The 22,861-nt window shown below is 41.8% G+C and overlaps 3 protein-coding genes across 3 annotated transcripts; 1 reads left to right on the top strand and 2 right to left on the bottom strand.

The window, feature by feature from the left end:
* The first annotated feature begins 352 nt into the window (after positions 1-352).
* notchl (notch receptor, like) lies at positions 353-11,074 on the top strand. Its single transcript, XM_073485657.1, has 11 exons — positions 353-584; positions 2,560-2,704; positions 3,459-3,791; positions 4,960-5,180; positions 6,498-6,822; positions 7,222-7,397; positions 7,557-7,618; positions 7,954-8,077; positions 9,172-9,269; positions 9,373-9,704; positions 9,799-11,074. The coding sequence occupies exons 1-11, from the start codon at positions 533-535 to the stop codon at positions 10,304-10,306; spliced, it is 2,376 nt and encodes a 791-aa protein (XP_073341758.1). The 5' UTR covers positions 353-532; the 3' UTR covers positions 10,307-11,074.
* Positions 11,075-12,748: 1,674 nt separating this feature from the next.
* On the bottom strand, positions 12,749-13,750 carry LOC141011456 (uncharacterized). The gene is made up of 3 exons (XM_073484617.1): positions 13,706-13,750; positions 13,490-13,576; positions 12,749-13,368 (listed from the first exon to the last, which is right to left on the bottom strand). The coding sequence occupies exons 1-3, from the start codon at positions 13,748-13,750 to the stop codon at positions 12,844-12,846; spliced, it is 657 nt and encodes a 218-aa protein (XP_073340718.1). The 3' UTR covers positions 12,749-12,843.
* Positions 13,751-20,836: 7,086 nt separating this feature from the next.
* LOC141011517 (uncharacterized) lies at positions 20,837-21,931 on the bottom strand. Its single transcript, XM_073484679.1, has 3 exons — positions 21,887-21,931; positions 21,600-21,695; positions 20,837-21,364 (listed from the first exon to the last, which is right to left on the bottom strand). Exons 1-3 carry the CDS (start codon positions 21,929-21,931, stop codon positions 20,837-20,839), a joined length of 669 nt encoding a protein of 222 aa, XP_073340780.1.
* Positions 21,932-22,861: the final 930 nt, after the last annotated feature.

Genomic DNA, 22,861 nt, shown 5'->3' with positions numbered 1-22,861 from the left:
AAACTTGTGTGTGTTCATGTGTGTCTTTCTAATGGTCAGATTCAAACCACGCCATCCCCTCCTTCCCCATATAGCTTTTAAACACATTGAAATAACGGCTCCTCCAGCAGCCGACTCTCCCATACTGTGGGCTTTTTTTTTTTCAAGTTGAGTCGAGTAATAGCTGCAAATACGCACACACACACACGCACATACGGTCATCACCCTCCCATTCTTCTCCACACAGTGGCAGGAAGTTGTCCAGATATCCGCAGGGCCTCTGAAAAAAAAGAGCGAGTGAACAAAGTGGGCTGGGTGGTGGTGGTGTTGGAAGGTGTCGGTGGCCGCAGCGGTGATGGAATCAGGCGACTTCACTCAGAGTTAACGGTTCACTGTGAACAGCGGGACTAAAGGGACACCACAGAGCTTTACGATAGTGTAAAACACTGTGAGTCCCAGCTGAGCTGCTTGAGATCAGACGCAGGTTTTTACCAAAACAGCTGGACTGGACTGCTGAGCAGAGACAGACAGGCTGACAGCTGGTGACCTGAAGATGTTGGCTCTGAGGACGTTTGTTCTGCTGGGACTGAGCTGGACGTGTCTAGGTGAGTCAGCCATGTTTCCTTTTATTTTTCGAAGTGTCTTTATGAAGGGACACAAAAAATACAGTAAGAACTGTTTGGTAAAAACAACATTCATGTAATTTGGGTTTTATTTTTCTATTTTATATAAAGTTAGAAAGTAAGAAAATTAAGTCAAGAAAAAGGAAAAAGGTCTCAGACTTTGTGGAACTTTTTAGTTGATGCTTTAAAAAACATACTTGTTTTTTCAGTTTTTAAAATCATCATTATATCTTTGAGCCATGAAGATGCTGAAAGTGGTCTTGGTGATCTCCATTCCACAAGTATTGTCCTTCGAGATATTAAATATCGCCCCCTTGGACCTAAAATGTTGCTCTAAACAAATGTATATCTTTCTTTTTCACATACATGAGGCACCTCACCTGTTTAAAGTGTAGTGAAATTGCATCCTGTGGCTGTAATTTGAAAACCAGTTTGAAAATTGTGGTATCTGATCTCTGAGCTAAGCATTTTCTACCTTAAAGGGTCCCTCCACCAATTTTACACATTTAACACACACAGTTAACAGGTCTGGCAGAGTACAAATGCATATGTGAAACAAGTAGTATAAAGCCTTTTGAGGCTCCAGAGGAAGCTGCAGACAATCTGAGAAATTCCCTGCAGTGATGTCACTCGGTGGCTAAGTTGCATTGTGGGAAATGTAGGCACCAGGTATTGTATGACTTACATACAATTTGATGTGACGTAAAGAACTTTAGGTAAATATGTTTTAGTGCATTTTGAACATCTTGTAATAGACATTTTTGGGGGGTTTTGTTTTTTGTCAATCAAAATAAGAATTTAAATTGGAAAGTATTATTTTAAGGACAAAGTGAAACTTTTTTTTTTTTGCTTAACAGTTTAATTTGTGTTAACAGCTTCATTTCCTCAATCACAGTTTTACAACCCCAATTCCAAAAAAAAGGTTACACAAAGGTTATACAATATATTTGTAGTTTTTTACGTCATCATTGATTTTGTGTAAACATATACTTATTCTGAATTTTATGTGAGCAACATGCTGCAAACAAGTTGGTACAGGGTCAAGAAAAGTAGGGATGAGGAGACCACTTTGTGAAATACATGACTGTATAAACGATATTACTACATGGGCTCAAAGACACAGTTCATTTGCAGATGAGGGAATTCTGTATTTTTTGGAATCAGAGTTGTAACAATTAAATTCCTTACTTTCATATTCATAAAAATATAACTTTAAATGTGGTTCCTTCTGTACCAGGGAGGCTCCATTTGCTGATCAAGTGAATCCAGAGTGTTAACACGTCACATGTCTAATTTCAGCTCTATTGTTCATGCTCTTTTTTTTCATGCAATAATTTTATGATCCCGCACACACCTGCCAAGCCCATTGTCCAACTCCATCACATTCCTCATCGCCACGGTGACAACCTTCGACCTTTATCGAGGCCCGGCCCACTCCATTTCCTGTTGCTATTCGCTTCTCCTGGAAACTTCCTGTTTATGTCGGGCCCGTTTCCTGTTCCCTTTAACGGCCCGTATCAGGGCCCATCGCTCACGGCTTGACCTGCATTGTTATGAATAGTTGCTAATGCCCTGAAACAATGAGCTGTTTGAATATGTGGGTGAGTTGGTCCTGCGATAAAACACTTAGTGAAAACAGTGTGCGTGGTCAAATGAAACTGCAAGACCTGATAAAATAATGTGCATTCTGAATTAAGGTTACATTTGTTTTCCCAGTGTGCAAACACATGAGGTGTGGAAGTGATGTTGTTTGCCTTTAACATACGTTAGTGCTGATAAAATGCACCTGCAGTTTAAATGAACAAGACATATCATGGACAAAACATCCATAAAACACACAGTAGACCATCTATATCCCTCTACAAATACAATATTATTACATTTTAAGCACTATCCATGTGAAACATTGTGCACTATTGCCACTTTTTTGTGAACTAATTCACGTTTGTCTCCACAGCTGCGTCTGGTGATCCGTGGGGCCAGTGTCCAGTCAACAGAAAGTGTAAGGACAAGTTTGGAGACAGATCATGTAACAAAGAGTGTATGGAGCCCGAGTGTCTCCGAGACGGCTTCGACTGCATGAAGGACCGGGGCCACTGCAAGTAAAACACTTTCGTCAATTTCATGGACATGAAACCAAAAAAAAGCAAAACATTTCCAGCTTAACATTTAATGTTTGAAGAGAACATTTCATTGGTTTATTTGCGCCAGTGACTTGTTGTTTCCTGGTTCATGTGTTGTTTACATGTATTTTATCCTTTCTCTTTATGTGTATTAATATGTTAAACTTGGTTAAGACACTCAAATAGCAGGTAACTTAGGGTTGAACTGTCATCTTGAATATTATAAATTCAATTCTGTTCATAATCATTAATCTGCACACTTGTGTAAAGGAGAATAAAATAGTGAAATACCTTAAAGTTTTCTTTGGCAAAAAGATGCAGGCAACATAACAAAATCTAGAAAAGTGCAATAACCAGTTTAAAAGAAAAAATGGTAATCAGATTGTTGATTTGAGGCTGTGCAAGAAAAGAGTAGCAAAAGCAAAACAAAAAGGCCAAAAGAGAGTGTTTTGAGAGTGAATGGTCTTTTACCTGAAATCTGTTCTGTTTGGATCAATAAACTCAGTCCGTTCTTTCTAACATTTATCTGTTTTGAGTCTCAAAAGCAAAAGTTAGTTTTTCGAAAGTTAATTCTTAACCATAGAAATATTAGTTTGACAGTCAAACATCTCTTTGTCTTTGTTGGAAGCTCTGGGCAACAAAAAGTAAGTAAGTAAACCATGAGTTGAGATTATTTTGTCAATTCCTGTCTCTTTCCTTACTTCTCTTCATCCCTCCCCATCATGGCTCTCAGTCTGGGTCACGTCCAGTACTGCCGCGATCACTACGCCAACTCCCACTGCGAGCTGGGATGCAACAGTGCCCCCTGTGGATGGGACGGCAGCGACTGCTTCCAACACCAGAACCCCGTGTGGGCCAAAGGCACCCTGGTCCTTCACACCAAAGTCCCATATCAACATGGCACCTTCCCCAACAGCTCCCTGTTCTGGGAGCTCAGTGTCCTCCTCCAGTCGCCAGTCATACTGAGAGGCTCCGCCCCCCTCGCCGCTAACAGGAACTTGTTTGACTTTGACCCTCAGCAGCTTGCCAACATGCTGACTCAGGCATCAACAGATGACTCGAATGGGTAGGTGAAGAGTCAAAAGTTAAAAAGGGGAAGTGAGTGTAGTTATGTTGTTTTTCACCAACAGAGGTTGGAATATTTTAAAGCAGACAAAACAATACAAAAGTAAGGACAGATAATAATTTTAAAAAATAAGGCTACAATTAGAAAAGAGACCATTAACAATGGAGTCATTTTCCATAGATTTTACAAAAGTCTTTAATTCTGCCAAAGGAACATAAAAAAGAAGAAAGGGTCATTACATCACCGAATCCTGCTTTGGGTCCAGACCGTGGTGAAGTACTAATGTCTATGGGAGATGCATGGAGAAACACACTAAAACCCAACATATCAAAGTCGTATGACTTCTGATGAATAAATGCCTCGGGAAAATGAAAGAACACACTTCAGAAAGTAGGTCAATGCAAACAAGATCAAGGGACAAACAGTCGTTAACCTTCTCTCTAAAGAGTCTTCTTTCATTTTCTGAAGGCATTTCGTCATCAGAAGTCATACGACGTAGATATGTTAGGTTTTTAGACTTCAATAGCTGTCACCAAAGTCTGGCACCAAAGCTAGATTCGGGGACGAAACGATCCTTCCTTCTTTTTTAGGTCCCTTGCTTTAACCATAAAGCCACTTGGCTGCCGACTGTTCGGTTGTATATTCGGGTTTCTTACGCTTATGTAAGCTGTATGCTTCAAATATCAAGTAGCACTCCCCAAGACCTCGGAGCAGACTTTGTAAAATCGGTGGAGATCCCTTCATCAAGGAATACCTACTTTTGTTGTAACAACGTCCACCTTTTCTATAGGGTTCGTCTTAGCAGTAGAAAACAACAACAACTTAAATTTGTCTGCATTCAACACAAGCTTGGGTTATTTGAGCTGAGACTATCAAATATTAAAGGCAGACTGTAGTGTATGGAGGGCATCTTGGAGCAAAGATTCACAGCTAAACTAAAAGATACAAGTGGGCCAAGCACAGAACCTTGGGGAACTCCAGTCTGAACTTGCATTAAGTTATCTCAGGGGTGTTTGTTTTGTAAGAGGGTGTAACTCCTCACAAATGATTGAAAAGGTTCCACATTTTATTAAGTAAACTTATCCTGACAAACCTCAACAATCTAACTGACCCTCAGTAATGACGTTTGCTCTTGCCTAATGTTTCCTCCCCTCTTGCTCTTTACTAGCTCCCTCCTTTTCCTCCAAGTGGACAACAGGCCATGCTCCCGTCTGCCCTCTACCTGTTTCCCCTATGCCACCGAGGCAGCCAGTTTCCTGAGTGCCGTCATGTTGCTGAGGCCTCCCTCGTTCTCCACCCGCCCGGAGCTGGCGACCATCATCAGTATAAGAGGTGTCCGAGAGGAAATAGGAAACAGAGAGGAGGTAACTCGGAAAAAGGAAGTCAAAGGTAAGCTGTCATGTCCTGTCTCTCTCTCTCTCTCACACACACACACACACACACACACACACACTTCCAGCTTTGAATCCCATCCAAACAAAACACTATAAACACCTTTTCCATTTCCAGTGTGTAGATGTGCTGATGGTCAGTGCTGCACGTTTCAGTTTTAGCTGTTCAAACATTTAATCGTCAGGGTCAGATATAAGAATGACTAAGCATTAAAATTACTTTTATGGGCAAGTATGCTGTGTTAGGCTCACCAAACCATAAGTTTAGCACACAATTTAAAAATGTTACTTTTTGAATTTAAATTAAAGGTGGTTGGGTTTAGGTAAAGGTTAGTGGAAGAACTCTCTCTGCCCTTTGTATCAGTAAGGCTGTGCTTGAAATACAACTTAAAGTAGATTACTTTTAAGCCAGAGGTAAACATACTGGGCTTCAATATCTCAAAGAGATTTTGATCTAATCAGAAGGGATAGACAGTCTTATCCCTTGTGCTTTTGATGTATGTGACCTTATAGAAGACAGTCTAAAACTCAGAAACTCACTTTTCATAATGAGATATTAGTCAACAAGCTGTCCAGAGACAATCAGCTGTCCTTGAAAACCAACTTGGCCTTCGCTAGGTGGCCCGAAACATGTCTCCAAATGAATTAAATCTGTGCCTGCTGTTCTGTAGATAAGAAACTGACCTATAAAGGTGATAATATCTCAATGTCGTGTTCATCCCATGTGGCTAAACAAAATATATTGCTGTTTTAATATTGTGACTAGTTCAAGCTTGATCCAGTCACCTGCAATGTAAAATAAGTTTACAGTAAAGGACACAAACTTTTGACCTGTTAAAGTGAAGCATTTTAGTTTAAAATATTCAAAAATGAACTAAAATTATCAACAGAATATGAAGAAAAATAGTTTTGATGTCATGTAAACAATGTCTATTTACTGTGTTGAGGAGATATCTACTGAAACTGGCATGCTAACCTCGGTCTGTCTATACCAATTTGTTCCTCAAGAGATGATAGCCTGAATTGCCTGAAATTATTTAATCATTAATTAATCATTAACAACTCTATAAGATGTTGGAGAAGAGGAGTTTCTTAACTAACGGTTAACTAGCAGTTAGTTCCTCATTCGTTCCTGAATTGTTCCCTAGTAACTACACAAAATGTTGCATCTCTTATTGTTTTATGTTACCGAAGTTGAATCTCACTTAAATCTGTCACACAATTATAACATTAATACTTTAGAATTTATGTATTTTTGGAAAGTTTAGGATTTTTTTTTATATTTACACATAATTCTCTAATCTTTCTCTCAAAGAGCCGACCCCTGCATGGCTATGGGCTGTGATCGCCATCGGGATCGGCCTGCTGCTGGTGCTGCCCCTGCTGGTGTTCTTGGTGGTGAGGAGGGTGAGGCAGCGGCGGGCGGAGAGGGGAAGCAGTAGCAGGGTGAGACACCGCTCCACAGTCACTGACAATGACCCCAAATCCAAGGCCTTGACGGCGCACGCAGCCCACCAGGAGCAGAGGGTCAGATCCAGCAGAGAGAAAGATAAGATCAGCTTGAGGAAAAAGAAGAAAGCGAAGGAAGCGGAGAAGAAGAGAAGGAGGGAACCGCTCGGGGAGGATGCCATTCGAATGCGGTGAGGAGGCGCTGCTTTGAAAGACATGAGAGGATGTTTTGTCTGCTGGAGGAATGATGTCATGTTACAAATATGGTTTATTTCTAAAACAAGTGAGAAATCATCCTGTGTAGTTATTGAAAAGGCTGAATGTCACGTTTTCTTGTCAGTCAGTTGGATATCATCTTTATTAGTCCACAGTGAAACAATAGCTATCTCTAATCCCTAATTTTCCAGGTCCAAGCCCATTTCCTCAAAGACGACCGACCCATGTTAGGTTTACATTTTAGGAAAACACACCCTTAAATGGCCAGACTGTATTCTTGTGTTTGGGTGTGTTGCAGAGCTCTCCAGTGACTCGTGAATCAAACCACAGCAGTCTCTTAATGTGCTCTGTCGAAACTGTGCTTTTGTTTCCAGACCTCTCAAGAGGGACCAGGATATAGGAAGTGACACAGACTTTACCCAGAGTTCAATGGAAGACATCAATGCGAGATGCTCCAGGCGACAGGAGGACGCCTCCATCTGCGACCACAGGAGTCAGGAGCAGAAACACTACCGGGCGGGAAGCTCGCAGCCCCACAGAGCAATACAGCGTAAGGGTTCAACTTTATTCATCCATTCATTTACTCACTGAATCCTAGCTCCCAGAACATTTATTACAATACAACGCAAATTTATTTTGCATCCTTTGGCAAATTAGTCTGAATTGTATCAAATGGAGTCCATCTTAAATGACTCTTGTTCTCCTGCAGCTCCACCTAGAGGATGGGAGAGAAACGCCATGCCTCCTCCTCTACTCAGTCCTCCGCAGCAGGTCAGTCCTTAGGTTTTGTTTCTGACAGTGTTTTATTTCATCCATGTTGCGAGGAGCCAGTGTTATTTAAGACTTTGATATAACTACTAGAGCTTTATTTGTTTATTCTTGTTCGCACTATGTCTTATTGGAGATAATGATGTGGTTCACCTTGCCCTCTCTCTTTGGTCTTTTTGGTTTCATGTCTTACTATTTTTTTTCTCTTATGTTTCTATTTTGGAGCAATAAATATTTGTTCAGTGGTTGATTTTAATTTAAATTTTGACCACGCTGTAATAGACCAAACTTAAATTATGTGTATGTCTGAATTCATTATGGCTTGGTTGTGTTGGCAGTCTGCAGAGTGGTGCGGCCCTGATGGGTCTGTGGTTCTGATCCGAGCGGTGCGAAGCGGGCTGGACAGGGTGGTCTTAGAGCTGCTGCGAGCAGGAGTTCCTGTCAACAACACTGATCACACTGGTAATGCATCACTGTCACAGTTACTAATATTAGTCTGACTCAACCTCAGACCTCAGGCAAATAGCATTTGCATTAGGGGCTGCAGAGTAAATCGAAATATTATCAGCCAATTGTTTTTTGTTATTTCATTAAATGTTCAAAATGGACCTGGGCTAACCCACATGAAGGCCAGTTAAGTTAAAGACCCACACGTGTTCTTAGCGACTCTGTAAGGACACTCCCACGCAGAGTTTAAAAGCCTGCAAACTCCTCTCCAGAACTGAAGAAGCCTCTTGGATGAGAGGTGAAAGTCCAGTTGCCTACGATACAGCACTTAGAATTACCATGACCTGGATGACTGAGAACCTTCATCAACACGTTCAAAATAGATGTTGAGATATTTCAGTCATATTTCAGTGAATTGTCTTCCCTCCCTGTCCACATGTCATATCTAAATCAAATACATGACTGGGTTAAAGGTCCACTTTGTAAGAAAGTTGATTCTTTTAAGTCTCATTCCTGACTCGTCAAATACTGACACTTAGGGATTGTAGGTCGGGTCGGCCACCGTACCAAAGCAATAGTATTTGACGAGTTGGGAATGAGACTCAAAAATCCACTTTCTCACAACGTTGACCTTTAACCCTTGGAGATAAATCATGTGTAGAGCCATTATTCTGACACCTGTACTCTGAGGGGCTGAAGTGACTGCTGTAACTTACCCCGTCTCTCTCACGTCCTCCTTCTGTGTCCCTTCTCTCCCGACCTCATCTCTCCATTGCTTCCATCTCTTCCTCCTCCTCCTCCTCCTCCAGCTCCCCTGCTGCCCTCCTCTGACTCCGATCAAAGTTAATGTGCTCAAACTCGTGTTGATGGACGTATTAACTTTGCTGCTTGTCTTCCTATTGCCTCTCTGTCTTCCTCTTCATACACCTCTTATTTTTTCTGTCTCTTTCTCATTTCGGCTGAAACAATTCATCTCCACATCCCGTCCCTCCATCCTCCCTCTCCTCACCACCTGGGCTCGACTCTGTTGTGTAATGGTTGTTCATTGGCTGACTTACTCCCTCCCTTCTTCCCCCTGACCTCCCCTCCACTCACACTGTCTCTCTCAGGGAGATCAGCCCTGCACTGGGCATCCTCAGTAAACCACCTCTCCCTAACAAGGACCCTCATTCGCTATGGGGCTGCTGTGGACCTGCAAGACAACAAGGTCAGTTCTGATTGTTCTGATTGGGCAGCTCACCACGACACTTGTACATAACTATTGTAATAAACTCCAGATATCCTTATATTTATGATTATTTCTCCCATAGGGCGAGACAGCGCTCTTCCTCTCTGCCGTCCATGGCTGCTACGATACAGCCAGACTCCTCCTCCTTCACGGTGCCAACCTCGAGCTACACGATCGCAGAGGACGCCGTCCGATCGACATGGCCAGAGAAGGCATGCATCACCAGGTCATGGAGCTCCTCCTGGCTCACCAAATCCAGAGAGGGCCGGTTCCCGTGGAGTCGGCCAATGACATGATGTGGGAGGAGCGCGCTCTGATGTACTCGCCATGGGTCGGATCACAAGGCATGCCTGGAAGAAGTGCCTCCTTCTCTGGGATCATAGGGCATCGAGATATGACCCCACCTCCACAAAAGTACGGTTTCAAATTGTCAAGGAAAATAATATGTAACATCAAACCTGTTACTGTGTTTCGGTCTAATATTCTGATGACTTTCTTGTCTCGCCAGTGATTGGTCGATGAGCCGAGTGCAGTATCCCTCCCCTCAGAACTGGCGGCCACAGCTCAACCAATCAGCAACAGCGCTGGTCCCTCCGAGAATCATGGGCCGCTCGCCTCGGCCAATCAGCACCTTACAGGAGGTGACCTCAGAAGACGAGGACCGCGACAGGCACCAGGAAGTCCCCAGAGCTGCAACGCCTCACTTCCTGTCGCCGCAGCCCGCCCCTCGGCAGCGCTCCTTCTCTTGCACCCAGCATGCATTGCAGCGTCGCTCCAGCAACCATCAGCCAGAGCCCAATTATATTATCGTGACAGACAGAACAGCCAATGAGCCCATGGAAAGAGTGATGGTTTCACCTCCCACAGATCAGAACCAGTCAGATCGCCCGCCCGTTGTAAACGGTGACAATCACAGCAGAGCAGAACAAACAGCGGTGAGTTCAGTAAGTTCAGAGCAGAAATCCAGAGGTGAGAGGTTAAACAACAGTGCTGACTCCACACAAACAGCCCTGTAGAGAGCAGAAAGAGGCAACAACATGTCAGCTGCCGTGAATGAGATGATGACTTAAAATGAAGCTGTATTCAAAGAGAGGCACTGAGTTTGTTGTAGAATTAAGTGTATTTTGTTGTTAAGTCCAATGAGAAACAGAAAAGCTTACAAGAAAGCCCAGTGCTGAGGGGAGCCCAACCTCCATTTACTGTCATTTTGGGACCTTAAAGGAACAGTTCAACCAAAAATGAAAATTCAGTCATTATCGACTCTCCCACATGTCAATGAAAAGTCGGGTGAAGTTTCATAGTTCACAAAAAATTCCTGGAGCTTCACAGCAAAACTTTTTGGGTGAGCTGTTCCTTTAATTGTTATCCAGTATATCTGTGTGGTGTCACCTGATATATTCACTTCTTAAATGACTAATTTGTTACATTCCTGTTAAATTAAAACACAGCTGCTCTTGGAGATGTTCCTTCCCAAATTTCCTTCCCACTTTTAACTCATCTTTGTCTAAATTATTATTATATGTTTCACTACAGAGGGGAAGATTGTTACTTGTACATTTTTTTGTTCCATGACACAGTCAGATAGGTGATATAACAACCTGACTGAGATGATGTTGTGAAATACTGTATATATTGACATTGTCTTGACATCAGGTTGTATTCTGATGATTGTGGAAACAATCAAGGAGAAATATTAATATAACATTTTAAAAAAACGTGCATGGTTGCACAAAGATGTCAGATTTCTTCTGATACATGTAATAAAGTGACTTTTCATGCAAATGATAAAAAGGATCTTTTAGTTTATTTTCAAATTCACTTGCATTTCTTTTGTAGTTTCTTGTTTTTTTATGATTAAAAGTTTTTCTATCATGTTGCGTTCATGTGAGTAAATTAAATAACTACATGTGTGACTTAAAACAGGACACAATCTAAGTACTTTGAAATATTTTTATGTACAATAATTGAAGAAAGAACACATCAGGTTTATGTGTAAGTCTGCATTCATCTGATTTAATCAGACTAAGTTATTTAATATATTCACACAGACTCAAGATTTATTAAAATTGCAATAAATGTGACATTTTACATTGAATTTATGTAATAAAATGGAAAATGTACATGTCACTTAAAGTCACTGTTTTGGACAAATTGTGTTTTTGAGTGTATATCGAGGTTTATTCACGCCAACTGATTGATCGTGCAAACCTGGCGCGGGTGGGTGTTGTTTCAGCCACGCGCCATGTGGATCAATGTGTTTTGTGGCATTTAGCACATTTAAAATGTCCTTCAAGAACAACTCACAGTTTTTTAGCAACAAAGTTGGTGGAAAGAGAAACTCCTTTTAGCTTTTCAGTAACGAAAGTAATCTCATCACAAAAATGTTTTTCAATATTTTCAATATATTTTCATTTAAGTAACAAAGCGATTTAAAAAAAAAGAATCCAGCTGTCATTCCAGCGTTTTCTGGCCTTGGTTCAGACTTTTTCTCGTGGGAAAAGGGGAAATGACGCTGCATTTACAGCTTTATTACCTGTTAAAACTGATAGATCATTTGAAAGGTGGCACTGAGAGGAGACACTTCCCGCGTTCTCACGCGCGTTCGACGACGTTTGAGATGCAAATGAGCGACAAACTGAACGAACTGTGCGGTTTGAACAACTGTTCACTTGGGCGATGACATGATCAGAAAAGCTGCAGCGTGAGAAGGTCAAAACTGTCATTTTAAGTTTAGTTTTTGGGTATTTAAACTAATTCTTACATGTGGCTATAGACCCGTTTTACGCACGCCAAAATACCCCACTGTTTATGGATGGATGGTAACTTTTAGCGACTTCTTTCCCTTTAAATCTTCCTTTAAACGAGTAAAACATTACGTCATTCAATGTCGATGTCACAGCACACATTACGCACGGGATTGGCACATTTTACGCACAGAATCAACTCCGTATCAACTTTATTTCCGTTGTTCAAATGTAACTATAATATCTTACATATAAATATTCTTATGATTTAAAGTTGATAATCTACAATGCTTGTAATAATAAAGGGCTAATTGCGTATAAATGTCAGTATGTATTTGTTGACTGGGTGTATGTTATAGTATTTAGAGGAGAGGATTAAACTTGTTCCATTGTGTGAAACGTCACCGCATGGTGCCTTTCATCCTCACTGACGTGACAGCAGTCCACACGTCTGCATCCGAAGACACGTGCCAGCAAACAATCAATGAACACATGAATCATTTAGTGATTTTTCCTTTTGTTTATTTACAAATGACAAAATAAATTAAGGTGCAAAAATACATCATTAGTGACGCAATCAACACGGGTTGGCCTGTAAAGGCTGTAGCAGCACTTGATCGTGTGATCATTATAAATTTACAGTCTCTACACATTTATCAGACTTTACAGAAAACAGGAGGCCCGTGTTTAATACATTGAACTGAAAATGTCCTCGTAGAAAATCAAATGAACAACACACAGTGTTGTTTTAATATCAGTCAGCGTGTTAGAATCAATAAAAGTTCAGTTTTTGAGTCACTGCGCGGTGATCAGGGCCAGGGCCTCCACAGTGACTGGCTGAGCGGTTGACTCTGTGGCGGACTCTGTTTACTCGCTCGACTCGCCTCTCTGTGGGGCTGCTGGGGAGTTGTGGGATAACGAGTCGAGTCTCCGTGGGTCTGAACACTACTGGCCACAGGCGTGCAAAGTCTTCGACCAGATCTGTGTATCAGCACTTGAAGAATGGACCTGGAGAACTTCTTGAGAAGCAGGGAGCTGGAGGAGGACCGAGCTTCATCAGTTCTCATTTGGACGCCTGCAGATTCAGAGTCTGAGCGAGAAAAGCGAGCAGCAAAAGACGCGTCCAGTGCTGCTCCGAGCCACAGGCCTTTCCCCTCAGGTCCCAGGAAGTGAGCGGCTCTCTGCAGGCAGGTGGAGAAACCGTCTTGGAAGGACTGTTTCTGGCCTCCACCGCCAGCATCAGCTCTCGCCTTGTCTCCTGCAGCGGTGTTCTGGAGGAAGAGGACTGTGTGCTCGAGGATCTCAGCTTTCTCCACTCTGCGCTGAGTCGCTTCCTAGGAAAGAAACAGAGGAAAAGACAAGTAGAGTTAATAAACATTCTCAGGCCATCAGTCCCTATTAAAAAATCTTTAATCGTGGAGGGTGAACAGACCACCTGTGTAATGTGGTCTTTACCTGTTGCTGCAGCAAAAGAGTCTTGAGGCTCTCCAGGCTGCGGTTCATTCTCTCTCTTCGACGTCTCTCCACCTGAGGTTTGAGACTCTACGAGACAGAAACGAGAAAACAAAATTAATAAATGTTCCACACTGAGCTATGTGCATCACCATACAGATATAACAGTGCTACATAATACTCTGTAATATTCCATGAAAGCATGAATGATCCAAGTACCTTTCTTTTGGCCTTTGCGTCCTCTGAATCCTGAAGAAATTTCATGATTGTATTCCAAGAACAACCCAGCGGTGCCTGCCGGTCCTTCAGTCGAAGCTGAATGTGGCCCCTCAGCCTTCAGTGAGGGCTTTTAAGCTGTAGGTGGGCGTAACTTCAGGCTCCACCCACCACTGACTTGATTTTACTCCAGCTTTGTTTCCATGCTTGAGTTGCAAAACTCACTTTTACGAACTCGTTAATGTTTTTAAAATATTCAATTACATGTGAACCAGACATTATTATTACATTTGAATTACATGTGAATGTCTACTTTGTTGTGACTCTTTTTTCCTGCAGTTTGAGAACCAACCACCAAAGTTTAGAGTTGGCCATATCAGTGCAAAGGGGCAGATTGTTGTTGTTAGAACATTAATATGACATAAGAAACATTTTATTATTTTCTACATAAGCTTTTTTAAATGACCTGTCTTCAAAACATTTGGACAAGAAGATTGATGCATACTGAAGTACCCAACTAAAAAACCTTAACTTATCTGCGGCCACGTGCAGCTGCCCAGCCGAGTGTTAGCGGCACGCGCCTGTGAAAGTGTCACCGGCTCGTGTGACGCTTATTTGCATGTGTAAGAGAAAGCAAGAAACATCCGCCAAAACAGCGTGAAGCTCAGACAAACGACTGTGGGTGACTTCTCACTTCATTATTATGGATGTCGACACGAGACATGTCCTCAGGCAGAAACTGCCAGAAAAAAACACAGGAGTCTGGAGCCGAGAAATCAGATGGGATCGAAAACATTTTGAGTGAGCGTTCACTTCGGGGGCTCACTGATGATTAATGCTTTCCATAGATTCTATAAAATCTGTAAAAACAAACTTTTACGGCGTGCGTAAAATCTACTTTTAATGCGCAACTCTCTGTTAGTGTTGTCTCTTGGCTGTAAAAAGAAACTAAAGAGTCAAATACTACAGAATAAAGCTGAATATATCTTAATTTATCAAAATTATGTTTCTTGAACACAAACAATCAGCAAAGTCCGCTGAAAGTAGCATCTATATGTCGCGCGTAAAATGACAAATACCTGTGAAATCATGAGATCAAATGGCGGCACATTTCAAGATGACATCCCGAGAAGCAACGCGTGGGAACCCGAAAGACCCTTCTCCCCCAAACCCTCTTTGTATTGATGTATCGATTCTAACAGGTAATAAAGGGTCAGTGTAGGTCCCTGCGCACTTTTCCCATGAGAGAGAGCTGAAGGAGCTACTCTCACAATTACTAATATTACTGTAGGTTTGTTGGTGTTGACAGTCTCTCACACTCAGTAAACAAAACTGAATCAAGTCGTGGTCGGATAATCTACCAAAAATCTCTTCTATCATTTTCTCAAATGACACTGTAGTTCTCAAGGGATGGACGCAGTGCGCGTTAAATCTAACCTTTTACGCGCGGCTCTTCTGATAACTGTGTTCACTTACAGGATCGAATTGAAACGGAAAAACATTTTTTTTGACTCATGGCACAAACTGTAATAAATATCTAAAGTTCCACGTGTGTGTGTGGGAACCTGAGAGCCACGTTTCCTCCAAGCACACTTTATACTTGAAGTATCAGTTTTAACAGGTAATAAAATGCGAATTGAGTTCGCCTGCGCACTTTTCCCATGAGAGAGAATTGAGTGAGCATCCCCCACATTTACCAAAATTACTAATGGTTTGCTAGGTCTCCCACACTAAACATAACTGAATCAAGTCGTTGTGTCATCTGTTATCGGACAATCTACAAAATCTAGTAGCACATTACATTTTGTTTAACCATACTGTTGTTCTTAAGGGACAACCGCGGCGCATGTAAAGACTTGGAGACTTTACGCTTGAAGTCTGTTCTTTTACGCGCGGCTCTTCCAATGAACTTGTTTAATTACAGCACTGAAACAAAACGTTGTTTGACTCTTGTCACACTTTGTAACTCTTAATTTGAGTTCCACGTGTGTCTGTGGGAACCTGAGAGCCACCTCTCCTCCAAGCACACTTTATAATGAAGTATCGGTTTTAACAGGTAATAAATTGAGGATGGAGCCTCCTGCTCCACGTTCCCAGGATGAGAAAGAGCTCGGGGACATTCTCCCACTGTCTCACTTACTAAACATTTGTCTGACTGCATGTTGTTGTGTCAGACGCCAAATGTGCAGTGACGTAACGCCACTTATTTATATGTATTTATTGGCACTTGGCTTGGAGAACACGTGACCATTTGCCTCAGTGTTCCAGCGACCTTATAACACTTTGTCTTCGTGAACATTTCTTATGTAACCTGTCCGCTTTGCAGTGTATGAAGAACTGAGAACTTTTAAGTATCTATGTAAAATCAATGTAAAACCTTACTCTATCAAAGTAAAAGTCCTTCAAAATCCTGTTTAAGTAAAATTTAAAAAATATCACAGAAAATGTTTTACTGTTTTATGTATTATTTGTTCATTTCCTTCTTTAGATTTTTCTTAGTTACCTGTTTTTCACTCATTGTGACAAAACGATCAATGCAGAAAGAACGACGTGCCTAAAGACCCTTCACCAACATGGCACGTGCAGCTGCCGAGCTGAGTGTAAGCGGCACGCGCCTTTCAAAGGTGTAACTGGCTCGTGTGACGCTTAATTTACACATGGAAGAGAAAAGAACAAACATCCGCCAGAACAGCGTGACGCTCAGACAAATGACTGTGGGTGACTTCTCACCTCATTATTATGGACGGCGACACGAGACATGTCCTGGGGCAGAGACTGCCTGAAGAAAAGGAGTCTGGAGCCGAGAAATCAGATGGGATCGAAAACATTTTGAGTGAGCGTTCGCTCAGCGACTCACTGTTGTGTAAGATTCTCATAAATTCTGTAAAATCTGCATAAAAGGAAACTTTTACGCGTGCGTAAAAACCCACAATTTTATGCTTAGATCTGTAAATTGTTGTCTCTTGGGTGTAAAACAAAACAAAACAGTAAAAAAAAAAAATCTGAAGTTGAATATATGTTATTTTATGCAAAATGGGTTTTCAAATCTACAAACAATCGTCAAAGTCTGCTGAAAATGGCAGCTGTGTCGCGCGTAAAATGACAAATACCTGTGAAATCAAGAGATCAAATGGCGGCACGTTTCATGACGACATTCGTAGAAGCAACGCGTGGGAACCCGAGAGCCACCTCTCCCCCAAACTTCTCCCCCAACCCCTCTTTGTGATGATGTATCGATTCTAACAGGTAATAAAGTGTGAATGGAGCTCCCTGCGCAATTTTCCCATGAGAGAGAGCTGAAGGAGCTACTCTCACAATCACCAAAATTACTAATGGTTTGTCTGTGTTGACAGTCTCGCACACTCAGTAAACAAAACTGAATCAACTGGTCTACCAAGAACCCTCTTTTACCGCCGATTTTCAAGTAGCACTTTACAATTTCTCAGCGGACACTGTCGTTCTCAAGGGTGCGCGTACAGGCTCCAGCTTTACGCGTAAAGTCTACACTTTTACGCGCGGCTCGTCCAATTAACAGATTTAGTATCAGTGCTCTTGTCAAACTCTGTAACAATTATTTTGAGTTCGACGTGTGTCTGTGGGAACCTGAGAGCCACCTCTCCTCCAAGCACACTTTATAAATGAAGTATCGGTTTTAACACGTAATAAATTGAGGATGGAGCCTCCTGCTCCACGTTCCCAGGATGAGAACGAGCTGGGGGACATTCTCCCACTGTCTCACTTACTCATCATTTGTCTGGCTGCATGTTGTTGTGCCAGACGCCAAATGTGCATTGACGAAAGGCCACTTATTTATACGATACACTATAATCTGGTTAGGAGAACACCTGACCATTTGCCTCATTCTCCCCACAATATAATAACACTTTAAACTTTTCTTTTCTTGGGTAAACAATATTTATCTTTCAGAGCCTTTTTGGGTTACATAAAATTAAACTGTATAATGGAGGGAAAACCGCTCTTTTATGGAAATGCTGACAACAACAAGAGCCCCATCCAGTTTTAAAGGTCACAAGCTAAATGGTTTCATAAACTTCTTACAGCCCTGTGTGTTTTTCCACCGCTGCCTCTGTCAGTAGTTTCGCTCAGAGCTTTGTTAGTCTAGATATTAGAGAGAAAACACCTATTTTAGGCGCTCTGCTCTTATGACCACATCCTGCTGAATTCAGAGATTAACTATAATTTTCAGTTAATGATTACTATCTTACATTTATTCTACACATTGACTGCGGGAACGAACCTCTCCTCTTTGTTATATGACTCTGATATTAACTAAACAGTAGAGACAGACACGTGCTGCAGCTCCAGGAGCACACGACCACTTCACACCTGATTCAAGCTCTCGACAGTCAGAAAACGCTTAACAACTGACTGAAATCATTACACAACTCAAGCTGTAACAGACTTCAAGTATTTTCCTTTATTATATGTATTTTAATACAGAGGAGCTCTTGTTCGTCAGTTCTTCATCAGACACACAGAAAAACATTAATTCAGCTGAGTCATAAACATGTTGTTTATATATTGTTGGAGAGCCCCTCAGCCTTTGGCACGCGTCTATGCCTTCATTTCGAAAGACATGATGAAATATCCTCAATATCCCTGAGAAAGCTTAGATAAGAAAGTTAATAGAAGACGACCATGAAAGCCAACATTTTCTGATATATTCACGTAGGGTCACAATTTAAGTTTCAAAGTCAGTGCTCCTCATTAAAACTGAAGCAAACTCACAGTCCCAATGAGCTCAACGCCTGAAAATAATCCAAATTACGGGGTAAGCGTGGTGCGTAATTTGCATTTGAAGATCCCGTGTGTGTTTGTGGGAACCTGAAGGCCCACAGTCCTCCACACACACTTCCTTTAATGGTGCTCTAATTCTAACAGGTAATAAAGGTGCAAATGGACGCTTCAGTCTCCCTTTTCCCATGAGAAAGAGCCAGAACTGTGTCTTTCATGCTGCCTCACATCATGTCCGCTTCTCATGTGAGATAACTGGTAACCACAGTAAATGGTCAAATGTATGGTTGGTCAAACTTTAGTTGCAACTGATGTTTATACTAGTTTTTAAATGGTTAATAAATAATATGTAGTTTATCTATGAACAATATTTGGCCATTTTACATTTGGAGTTGATGTTTACAGACCTTTACTATTGTTTAATAAATGCAACATAAACAATAAACATTTCATTGTTTGTTACCAGTCCAAATACTATTAACTGACGTCGATTAACTATATTTAGTTATTTGTTGAATATGGTTATTATGAAGTGTTACCTTTACATTTTAATAATAGTATTGTGTTCAGTTTCTTCCAAAAATAAAGGTGTCTGTGTCTGATTTTTCATAATTACTGTAGTTGATTGAACTGCAGGTCCTGATGACAGGCCAGACTATCATCTAATATACAGCAGTGGTAAATGACTCTTGCAGCCAACTCTTGGCATTTTGTTGTCTTCTGTGTGTTGATAACTAGCTGGACATTCATCTGATCCCTTACTGGCTTAACAAAATGTCTGTTTCAAACAATTAAACTTTTTCACAAAAAAGAAAAATGCATACTAACAAGTATAATAATCAGACAGCCATGATGACATGTGAAGGACAAATGTCCTCTGAGTGTGACCGGGCTTCAAAGGGCTGCAGGAGGTGTTAAGACACGTTTTTGCTTCCTGTGAGGTGACACCGGACACGCGCACAAAACGCAGGTCCTGTGAGCAGCTGAGGGGGGTGTAGGTGAGAGGATGAATACTAACTACAATGAAAACAAACGTGGACATGAGCTTAGTGTTTTAAAATCATTCTGTCAGGTTTACAGTGCGACAGCCAAGATATTTTGTGTAGTGTAGTTTTAGACTGCTGGATAAAGTTCTCCATGTTGGGAATGTTGTGCTGCAGCATCCTGTGCCCAAGTTTGACAGGGACTCTGCGGTTACACAGCCAATGTGTTGTATGGCGGAATTATGTGATTTGACAAAGAACTGTATTTTGAGGATCAGAACAAGTTTGACCAGACGTCTTTAAGAGCAGAACAGATGCATAAGCAGATGTGTCAGGGCTGTTCGCTGCAACTAAATCAAGATTTTTTATATGATTTGATGCGTTAATGTGTTCTGTCTGCACTGTTTATTGTAAATATTATCGCAAAAACGTCTCCAAGCTATATTATTTTTTTCATGTATCCAAAAAGCGATCCAAACTGAGCGAACAGAGTGTGAGCAGTCATCTTTGATGTCTTTGAAGTGAGAGCTGCTGCTGATCTCTGTCACCTCATGGCCAGACTTCACACCTGGAGGATGTCGCTCTGCAGGAAGCCATGCTTCACACCTCCGCCTCAAACCCTAAAAGAGCTGTCAGTGCAAACAAAAGCCTTGTTTGTATCGAAACAAATAAATAGAAATCACTGACACGGTGCGTTTTCATTGTAAAAATTGTTTTTATTTTTGTATAAAAAAGGAAGGCTGCTCGCCACAGGGAGACAGTCAGAATAAATTAGTGTGCAAAATAGACAAGATTTATAAAATAAGAAGAGAATACAGGATGTCCTAATGCCAGCAGACATCATGGCACACAGGTGAATGTGAGGGGCCGCACGGGGCTCTCCCAGCCTCGAACCCTGAGGTCCCACACCTGGAAACGTGACGGATGGACACTCAGTCATTACCAACTTCAGAATCACACTCCTGAATCATGTCAGCAGATGTTGCGGAGGGTTTTTAGCAGAAACTCTTCAGCTCCATGATACTCACCTCTAAACTCGCTCTCCAGCACAGCAGCAGACCCAGCCGGACAGCTCGGCCCCGGCCACATGATCCAGCTCGCGTCGGGGGAGAGTCTCTGTGCCTGTCGGCGGAATGAGTGGCTGACCCACTGACTGCGCTCATTCAAAACAAGAGTAGTGAGTCAACCCTATCACACATACAGCACATGTACAGATGATATTTACATTATTTACAGGCTTTGAGGTTGAACAGCAAACACTGTGATGAGTTATCAGAGGACCAGAGGTCGTTGTTTGCAGGGTTACAATGCAAATGTTCTTTCACGAACACTACAGTTGTTATATGAATCATTTTAAGTCATTAAAAGTTCAGATTTCACAGGTGACTGCTGGTGATCAGTGCCAGGGCCTCCACAAACTCTGGCTGACCGGGCAGATCTGAGACGGGCTCTGCTTGCTCGCTCGCTGACTTTGTCTCTGAGCCTGTTGGGGAGTTCTCTGAAACTCCTGCTGAGCTGGAATTTCATACGGATGAACCAAACTCCTCACGCTGGATTCTCTTCTGTGTTTGGATTTCTGCCTCAGCATCTGAAGAATGGATTTTGTGTGTGGCAGGGAGCTGGAGGAGGACAGAGCTTCGTCAGGTCTCCTTTGGACGCCTGCGGAGTCAGAGTCTGAGCGGGAAAAGCGAGCAGCAAAAGACGCGTCCAGTGCTGCTCCGAGCCACAGGCCTTTCCCCTCAGGCCCCAGGAAGTGAGCGGCTCTCTGCAGGCAGGTGGAGATGCCGTCTTGGAAGGACTGTTTCTGGCCTCCGCCGCCATCACCACCTCCAGCTTCTGCTTTGTCTCCTTTGGCAATTTTCTGGAGGTAGAGGACTGTGTGCTCGAGTATCTCAGCTTTCTCCACTCTGCGCTGAGTCCCACCCTGGAGGAAAACATCAGTATGAGTTACATTAGGCGTCCACTGGCTTCATTAAGAGGAACAATACATTATATTTCTTTTAAAATATATCTTTCTCCACGCATGCAAATGTTCAAATCTGTGGATTTCTTTGCAAAGCAACAATAAGATAAAAACCAAATTGTCATTTTTTCCAAAATTCATACTGTAGATTGCACACATGAAGGTCACTCAAAGGTTTTTTGTCTTTTTTTTTTACCAGTTGTTGTGGCTCCTGAAGCAACATGGTCCGCAGACGCTCCAGACTGCGGTTCATCCTCTCCCTTCGACGTTTCTCCACCTGAGATTTTATGAACTAAAAGAGAAGAAAAAAACAAAAGTTTAAGGGATGACCAAAAATCACTTAACTTAACTTGATTTCTTCCCAACTTGCTGGTCAACGTTTTCTGAGACTTTTCTCTAAATCAAGACTATAATTTCAATCATTTAACCGAGTTTTTGTCTGTAATCTAAATAATAATAAAAACTGGTACAAAGTATATTTACCTTTCTTTCGTCTGTTCCATCCTCAGTTTCCTGTAAAAGTTGCATTGTAGCCAGTGGTCCAAAGTGTGTTTTTCCTATTCCAGAGTTCACAGAAGAGACGTTCCTTCACAGTCTGCAGCAGATCAGGTAATGAAATTCTGGTCTCAGACTACAGCTTTTACCTCCTGACCACCAGCCCCTCAGACTCCTCCCACCACCCGGTCAAATTTTACAATCCTACCCCCCACCTCCTCCAGAATCCACCCACCCCCTCCACACAGCCCCATCGTTTTGTATTCACAGTGTATACACTTTAATTTCGACTTATATCACATTATATTGCTCTAAAACCTAAATGTCACCATCATGCAACTAAATCAGCTCGTGCCGAGGCAACAAGAAACAAAACGCTCGTGTGACACGTTACATTTTACGCACAGTCCCGTGCGTAAAGAGCCACGCGTAAAGACCCATGCGTAAAAGTAGAGGAGAATATAAAATGAGAAATTTCATCTTAAAATATCTAAATTTAGAGTTCAGATTTGTTCTCTTTGGGATGAAATCTAACCCCACCTTATTGTTTCCTAAATTGCCGGCCATTTTGATGATTTATTGGAGAACTTGAGCTTTGGTTTTTGCATTATTAAAACAATAAACAAAGGTGGGAGAAAGTCAAGTCAAAGTCAGGCCACAAATCTCAACATAAACAACAAATTAGAACAAATTGAAAGCATTTATAATCACAATATTTTAAACTTTCCTCTGATATTTCATGCGACACTAAATTCTGAGTGTATGATGATGTTGTAGCACAGTTATTGTCTTTTACACCCCATTATATTCAAATAAGATAGCAGATTCCTGGTGAAATCTGAAGGCTGATATGTTACAGGACTGGGAAATGAAGAGACTTGGACGCAGTGAAGTCAGCAAGTGCGCATAAACCATTTGTGTGCATCATTTGAGGTGCGAGTAAATGAGTTGGCACGCCTGCCC

The sequence above is a fragment of the Pagrus major genome, chromosome 17 (genome assembly GCF_040436345.1).
Source record: "Pagrus major chromosome 17, Pma_NU_1.0".
NCBI classification, from domain to species: Eukaryota; Metazoa; Chordata; class Actinopteri; order Spariformes; family Sparidae; genus Pagrus; species Pagrus major.
Note: the sequence above shows the minus strand (reverse complement) of the source record. Positions and strands in the feature narration are given on the sequence as shown.